This window comes from Oryzias latipes, chromosome 9, assembly GCF_002234675.1.
Source record: "Oryzias latipes chromosome 9, ASM223467v1".
Taxonomy (NCBI): domain Eukaryota; kingdom Metazoa; phylum Chordata; class Actinopteri; order Beloniformes; family Adrianichthyidae; genus Oryzias; species Oryzias latipes.
This window is the reverse complement of record NC_019867.2, coordinates 14,263,670-14,272,489: the sequence shown is the minus strand read 5'-3', so window position 1 is coordinate 14,272,489 and position 8,820 is coordinate 14,263,670. Positions and strand designations below refer to the sequence as shown.

The window sequence follows — 8,820 nt, the reverse complement described above, 5'->3', positions numbered from 1 at the left end:
CGTAGGCTCCTTTCCAGCGTGCGTGCCTACGTAACGGAAGCTACGTTACGTAAAACACAGAGAGCAGGAAGTTTGATGTGGCTTTGAATCTCATCAAAAATGGTGAGTTTGTTTTCCTTTTTTAGCCCGTTTTTGGCTATAGACTCAGATTTTAAAAGTCCGTTTTATCCCTTTTGTTGAGATATGCGGTAAAGGAAATTATTATCAGCATTTTGTGCTAAACGTCACCGAGCAGCCATAATTAAGCTAGCTTTTCTGCTACATGATGTTTAGCTTAATTGCTATCGTTCGCTTCCTATAAATAATAATAACAACATAATCATGTTATCCCCTTTAAGTCCAACAAACGTTTGCGTATATAGTGAAAGTGTAATGATTTTACGTTTCAGATAGTAGTATAATATAACTAATAGCGCGAACTTCATGGTATCTTCCAGTTTTGTGCCACGTAGCTGCTCCAGAGCCATTTCATCCAAGCATTGAAGCAATGCAGAGCATTTTCCTCTATGTCGATCTACACGGTCAAGCCTGTCGATTATGAATGCCTGCAAATAAATAATTTATTTCAATTTAAGATCAAATGGAAGCATATTCAGAGTACTGGAAATTATAATATTTCATATTAAGTCCCCTCATCCCGGCTAAATTGACTACAAAACTAACACAGCAAACGTCAGTAAAGAATTGTGGCTCTGTGTTTAATCAAAGATTAATTTTAGCTTTCATTAAAATAACTTGATGGGAGGAAAAAAACTACGTTTATTAAAATATATATATATACATAATGTCCCCATGACTGTTTGACTTTTATAAACCTTTAATGAATGTCATACCTTCTTTGGGTCTAGATCCGTTTTTATGGCTTATGGTTCTTTGATAAATATTGTTAAAGCTTTTGTAAATGAAAGATAAATCATTTTAGAAAAATTACAAATAAAGTTCGGTGAGTATCTGTTAATTTGGATTTTAACAGTTCACTAGTTTTCATTCAGACATATGCAGTCTGAATGCAAAATACATTACAAGCAAATGAAAACAACTTTTAGAACTACAAATATGTTATCATTTTATTTTTAAAACAATGAGACGTTTATTTGTAACTTAAGCACAAGTTTTTTGTATAATAATTTTAAAGTTGACCCACAAGGCTTGCCACAACTTCACTTTAATTTTACTGCTTATGGCTTTTAAAAGATCACCTTAGTTAAAATTTCAAGTTAAATTGCAATTTTTTTTTACCTTTAATAAAATGAAAAATACAGTGAAAAGAAAGTCTGGTAAATTGGTCATGTGACAGTGACAGGGTTGGTAACTACACGGAAGTTTTAGTAGATGTGGTTTGCTAAAAGAGTTGCATTGGTCAGCATAACTAAAAATAAAAAAAGATACATTTGTGGATACAAAAAAGAATGCATTTTGTTGAAATGATATTGGTATTTAAATTTGACACTTTGAAATGTAATCACAGTTTCTGAATCAAAATATACAATGGTTTGTCTGCAACTCTCCAGAGGAAAGTAGGCAGACTTGACTATATCACGAACATAAAACAAAAAAGGAGAGCTGCTTCTGTTTAAAAGAAAGGGAAGTTCAAGACCATGAAAATGGCAACTTTCAAATTATTGTTTAGCCTGCTAATCACATTAATTTTCAATTCCTTTTTAGTTTCTTTTATACATTTAAACTTTTGAAGTTTTCAGTTGAATCATGCAAAATAATATAAGTAATAAGTCTTAATTCTCATCCTCTGAGTTTGTAATCGATCTAATTCTGATTTAGCCCTTCAGTTTTACACCAATTAAGATTATTCCAAGCATCAATTCAGAGGTCAGACTCATGCCTCTGTTTTTGTCAGCATGTGTCCAAAGAAACAAATTATTCCCTTCCCATTTTAGGAAATGTAAATGCTAGGCACTGTATTGTTTGGTTTGTAGGTAATGAGAGTTATGTTTTTCAAAACAGCTACAGATGTTTTATCATCTTTCAATCATGTTTAGTCAGCACTTCCCTGTTTAGTAGGGATTTCAGTTTTGGGTGTTTATGATGCATTCCTAGTAGGCAGAACAGAGCTGTTGCACTGAACCTTGTTTTTCATCTTCCAGTCTGCCATTTTCAACTTCCAGTCACTGCTCACTGTGATTCTGCTCCTGATCTGCACATGTGCCTACCTCAGAGCGCTGGCCCCCAGCCTGCTCGACAGAAATAAGACCGGGTACGACTGACATGAGCTGCAGTGTACAAACTGCTGTGTAGAGTGCAACAAGTTGTAAAGTTTTATTTTAAAATTCCTTCTTTTTTTTTTTACAAGCTTTAATACTCTACATTCTTTCAGTACTTCTAAGTTGACATTGTTTGATTGTATTCTCAAAGAATTTTCGTTGCAGTTTAATAAAAGGACTTCACAAAGTGTAAAACCAAAGTAACAAAAAAAATGTTATGATTCATCTTTGATTCATTAAATGCAATATTTATTGAACAAAAGTATTTTTTTAGAGTGCAAAATAACAGCCTCATGTACCTTGTAGGGGTGTGCAATACGCTAAAATCTCAGTTTAGTTCGGTTCAGAATTTCAAAGGGCTCGGTTCGGTACTGCTGTTTAACAAATCTGCTATTTTATGAACTATTATTTTATTGTTATTTAGTGTGTGTGTTTTGCTGCCGGACACCTGAATTTCTCCCTTGGGAGATCAATAAAGTTTTTATCTATCCATGTTCGGTATTTTTCGGTACAAAAAACTGTAAGGCAGAAAAAAATTACTTACAAAATGCATTTATTGGTTTTGCATAGCAATAAATAAAATTGACCTATGTAGGTGATCTGCTTGATAAAATAATAAAATAAAATAACAAAAACTTTGGATGCTTAACACTGGTCTGAAAAAAACATTTTAACTTGCACATTTTTTTTTTGTTGTAATCCCGATTGTTACGGTTGGGTGATGCCGTTTTAAGTTCCGTAACAGATTAGATGTGTTACTGTGGCATACGCTATCTTTGTGTAACCATGTCAACACACAGCATTCGATTTATCCAATTGTCTTTTTTCCTTCATGGATGCTGACAACAAAGCCCAAGTGTGGGAAGATGGGAAGTGTGAAATCTTGTGTGTTGAACCCTTCACCATCACTAAGAGAGTTTCATTGTGTTACACTAATCGTATATGATCATGATAAATGGGTTTTAATGTCAGAAAGGAGATTGAGTAATCTATTTCTCTGTCTACTCTCTCTGTTAGAGGGCGGGTGGAGTATGGGGCAAGGACAGTCAACACAGCTAGTTGATTAGCAGCTCGGCTCTCGCTTCCCCGCTACGAGTGACAAACCGGCTGGGTCGTTGCAATGCATGTGCGGGGGAAAAAATAAAAAAAACGTACCGAAAGTGAACCGAACCGACACTGCCGTACCGAAACGGTTTGGTTCAACTACGTGTATCGCTACGACCCTAGTACTTTGTAAAGATATGACTCACTTCTGTGATAAATCCGGCACAGCGCAGGAAAAAGATGGATTAAAGAAGGGAGGTGCATTCTCTCCAGAGAAACCCACAAGTCTAAGATGACAGAGGGTTTGATTTAGGTTTTCCCTTCTGCTCCATGCATTGAGAATGACAAGAGGCTGCAGGTTTGCAACAACTTTGCTTTGTAAGGTGTAGAACTAAAAATATTGACTTTTGCCACAAAATAGTGTACCAAGCTAAATGGAGAAAAACATGGATTTATGTCTTCTCTAAAGCGGAAAAGTGAGCTTGATGGCAAAAAAAAACGAAGGTACAAGTCATGGCTTTGAGTGTGAACGTATACACCCTTGCTGAAATGAAACTCTTCCACTGGGGAGTCAGGAGAATGAAGTTCTGGAATGTCATGTTAGCTTCAGCTGTTGGAGCAGACAAGACGCCCTGCTGTCTGTCTGTCTCTATTTGCTTTCTCCTTACATTGAGAAAGACTTGAAGAAACAGGATTTTTGTTTTGTTGCAAAGATTTATTCTACAGCTTTAGCTATTATTGTAATGAATCACACCAATTGCAATTTCTTATTCTATTTTGCAGACTTCTAGGAATTTTCTGGAAATGTGCCAGAATAGGTGAGTATTTTTTTATGCACAACATTGTCACATTTTTTTTCCCCCTCTGGGACTAAGACTCTAGCAGATCTTGTGGCTTTTAATTTAATTCTGAGTATTCTCTCCAGGTGAGCGGAAGAGTCCCTGGGTGGCGTGCTGCTGTGTCATCATGGCTTTCAGTATACTGTTTCTTCAGTAGCAAAAGGACCCAAAGACAACCAACTAAATGGCGACATTTGAAGAAACGGACAAACGGTGAAGTGCGGACGGTCTTACCTGAGAAGCACATTAAGACACTGGGTGGCCGCCGCTTTAATAACGTACCGAAGTCAATCTGTCATGGAAATGTCGCTGCTGCAGAGACGAAGCCGGTCTTTGTAGGAGGACAACGTCGACTGGCGAGGCTCCAGTGTGTTTTAAAATCATTTCACAGACTTTCAGGTCTGTGTCGGATTATGTGGATTGTTTACTCCTGATCTGTGCAAATGTGAGAGAAATACTTCTCATGGAATCCCATTTTCCTTTCTTTTTAAAAAAAAAAACAACTTCACCCAGAGGGATCCTCCAAAATATGTCACACATTTGCATATTAACAGATTTAAAGTCAGCTACGGAAGTTTTCTTTGAAGGTGTTGCCTTTTTCTTTTTTGTTTGCTCAGAATTAGTGTTGTACCTCTGCAGATGTCTAGTTGTCCCTAGTATTTGCTTCGACGAGCTCCTGATGTAAAAAGAAAAAAAAAAGTTGGAAGCAGTTTATTAAAGAACATATTTGTAATTTAGTTCAACTCATCAGTTTTTGTTAAGTCTTTGTCACAATGCAACTCTAAAAATGCCCCAGACAACGGTTTTGAACGTAATCTATGAAAGTAATTGCACAAGCCATTGTGATGTTTCAGCAGCTGCAGGACTGAACACTTGTGACATGAAGTGGTTTTAAGGATCTTATTCAATGAACCTCCTGTTCAAATAAAAACTAATCTGCACACGGTGGATATTTTTATTCCGTCTTAAATGTATCCATGCAAAAATTACAAATGATCAAAAAAGATCTAAAAGAACGTCCACAGATTAAAACCAAAATGTGATCGGAAGTTTCTAAAATATAAATGTACATTTGTTATTCAGAAGTGCTATTGAGAGAAAATATAATATAATATATAATAATAATAACCTAAGGGAATCAGCGTTTTCATTCCCAGCCTCTTGCTTTGTTTTCACTGAAGGAGGGCTCTTGCTGATGCACTCAGCGTTGATAAAAATGGTCATGAGTGTCCAGATGCCACCAGCCACTCATCTAGACCCTTGTTGGGGAGCTTGGGTCCCACCATTTGCAGCCATTTTGCCACTCTTTGTTTAAGATAAAGCATCCAGTGAAGCCTACCGGTAAACTTGTGATAATCAGGCTGTGACGAAGGTACAGGAGACAGAGCAGCAGGAAGCTCTCAGACCTCCGCTTCTATCTTAAGAAGCAGAGATACTGGCAGACTGCATGGAGGTCTCCGGGTCAGGGAAGCAGACGGGGATGCTCCATCACTAGTAGAAAGCTCAGAAAGCCCTAGATTAAGTGTAGACTTCTTGGGTGTTGCCAGACTTATTGTGGGACAAAAACTACCCAAACAACTATAGCAATGTAGTTAAAATGATTATCTCTGCTCTCCCATAATCTGTGATTAAAGTGATTATTAAGAATTTCTGGCAGAATTCACAGAATCTTTGTGCCCAAACAAACCGTTGAGCTGTGTTTGCTCAATTACTCATGTTGTGATTTCTGTGTTTGGATTGGCTAAGATTTAATTGGACAAAAGAGCCAAAGACTTTCATAAAGCTGATCTCATATTTACTAGGACAGGAGTCCATAGATGGAAAAAATAGTTTTGATCCTTCAAAGGGGAAGTTAGTTTACCATAGCTCTTTGAAAATCAGCAAATAGATAATAAATACAATTCAAAATATAGTTGGAAAATAAATGACAAAAATTATTGTTCGGTGTTCAGTGTCTTTGAGGAATTGTAGACTCTAACAGCTGACGGGAAGAAAGATCTGTGAATTGTATTGTATTTTTTCTTTTCTTTGGATTGCACTTATTCTAAAGAAATATTTCAGCCTAGTAAGATTTGCCAAGAATCATATAGCTTATATATGAGGAGTATTTTATTATTAGAGCAGTAAAACACATTTTACAAATAAGGATATATTTTTAAGAATACAGTTAATTAAAAACACAAAAACAACATTATTTGAAAAAAAAACATAAAACACAGGTGTGCTTAAATGCGTCAGGGCAGCTTAGAAACACAGTGATGGATGTAAGTTATTTTCCAGTGATGGATAGTGTGGTGTAAAAATGAACTTTTGGTTTCTGAGAGGCTCCGTCTCTACCTTTCAAACAAGATTCCATAAAACATTTTTTCAACACTAAGTCACTTTGATGTTCCTTTTTGATAAATAATCTTTAATCAAGACATTTTGCAAAATCCAAATTGTGAAAAAAAACAGCCCTGCTTCCCACTAATTGTTTCCATAAAGACCTGGCTCATTTTAAACAGCAGTCCCAACCTCCTCCTAAAAAGGGCTATGACTTAAAAATGCATCTAGTAATAAAAAAATAAAACAAAAAAACCCAGAAAGGGGTTGATACAAATTCATACCCTGGCTAATTGGAAGATTCATAGCCGCTTTTTGTAATACTTAAACCTGTACAACACAAAAAGCCTTCATCGCTCATCTGTTTGATCGGTTGTTGGACAGAACAAGTTAAAAAGAAGAAAGAAAATGCACCTAGTTTGTCCTAAAGACAGATAAAGAAACGAATAATTGAATTCGATAGAAAATAAAAATACTCTTTAAACGGAATTCTTTGTCAATGCACATATTTCGACCAACTCGGATTTTGTTAAAATGTTCTTGCAGATGTAGAAGATGTATTATTGTAGACTTCTTGTAAATGTACAGTGTTTTTTTGTTTGTTTGTTTGTTTTAACACACATGATCTTTTACAAAAACAGATTCAATATTTGCTGAAACGGTAAATATCAAACACTCTAAATGTCATATAGATTATTTACAGTTTTAATTTGATACACTCAGAGGTACAACCAACATTTCTTGGGTAATTACAGTCACAAGACTTATTTAAGTTAAAACTGATCCTATTTAACTGCAACTGAGCACTAAATATAGATATGGAGATTTTAATACAGCATTGTTTTTTAGACCGCAGTAGTACAGGTAGATGCTTTATTACCTGGTCTTTCTTCTCTTTGATCTTATTGAAGTAATTTTAAAGACTTCAAAGACTCAGTCTAAGGTACGGAGACTCTCCTGCTGGGTAAAAGGTCCCAGCAGTCATAGAATCCCCAAACAAATGTGCTTAGAATTCCTTCAATTCCTCCACCAATGTCTGTTCAAAAGAAATAATATGAAAAAATTGAACCGCACAATTTCATGCCACAAGAGAGATATCCAGCAAAATAATGGCAGAAGATGAGGAAAACGCACCCGAGCAGAGTAGACCAGTACTGGTTTTGTTGGAATTGCAATGGTCTTCTCACTGAGGCAATACTGTGAATGCTTGGCATCACACAAAGTCTTCATCCTGTCCTCACTTCCTTGTTAAAAATGTGCCAACTTTGCATTCTGCCAATATATGTCATCAGTTTTCTCCAGGTCCGTCTGTGTCTGAAATCAGATGTGAAAATGATTTGAAAGTCATTTTTGTACAGTTGAAACGGGTAAGGAAGTATTCAATTTCACAGCTTTGATAATTATCAAATGGAAAAGTTATTGGCATCATTAAAATAGCTCTGACTCTATCATATAATCTTTGTACTGTATTTTTTTCTAAGCATTTTCATTCTTGTCAGTATCACACTGTCCCAGCTGTCTTCTGAATTCCTTTTTGACAATAAAAAAGGTTTTAAAATTTTAATTATTTGAGCATTTATTTACAGGGCCGTAGTTCTTATTTTTAATATATGTATAGACTGTAAGTTTTGCACTGTATAAAAAGTTAAACCTTCCAGCTTTTGTTTTGCACAACCCAACAGTAAAAGCTGCGAATGTACAACTAATGGTAAATAAAAAGATCCATTTAGCTAACTATTTGCTAATTGGCTTTAAAGTCTGCATCAAATGTGGGTACAATGGGGCAAAGGAGGATTTATCAAGCCCCAAACTTCTGTTTCCAAATTTGAAACCGACACAAAAGAACCAGATGTTGCAGTTCCTCAAATGACCACTGGTGGTCGGCTTCAAAAGCAATGGAAACACATGTTGAGGGGGTGTTTTTTTTTAATTAGCTATTTTGATTTACTCAGTGTCCAAATGTTTGCATTATAAAGCAGGTCTTTTTTGACCGGTAAGCAGACCCATGGATGGACTTAACAGAACTCTCACTTTGAAAATCAGAATCCAACATGTGATGTCCTGTGTCCAAGGTGACAGCGGGGGAGGGCTACACAGTGGGGACTCCGGCTTCTTCCCACAGTCTAAAAACGTGTTTCATTGGTTAATTGGTGATTCTAAATTGAGCATACTTGTGAAAGAGTGTGTGTGTGGTCCTGCGACAGACTGCTGACCTGTCCAGGGTGTACTGCCCCCTTCCAACAGAGGCTCCTGGACCCCTCAGGTGTTCAGTATGTAACATATTTTTGTCTTATGTTAAAAACAACAAGTTTTGACTGCAGGCCAGCTGTTTCAGTGTTAATTAAGAAATTAAATCTCTTATCTTTTCCTTTCTTTATTCTCTTGTCAGTTTCTCT

At 36.2% G+C, this 8,820-nt stretch overlaps 1 protein-coding gene across 1 annotated transcript; it reads left to right on the top strand.

Annotated features, from left to right (window-relative positions):
* Window positions 1-8: 8 nt before the first annotated feature.
* tmem167a (transmembrane protein 167A) lies at window positions 9-5,140 on the top strand. Its single transcript, XM_004072438.4, has 4 exons — window positions 9-102; window positions 2,103-2,212; window positions 4,047-4,081; window positions 4,189-5,140. Exons 1-4 carry the CDS (start codon window positions 100-102, stop codon window positions 4,257-4,259), a joined length of 219 nt encoding a protein of 72 aa, XP_004072486.1. The 5' UTR covers window positions 9-99; the 3' UTR covers window positions 4,260-5,140.
* The last annotated feature ends 3,680 nt before the right edge of the window (window positions 5,141-8,820 follow it).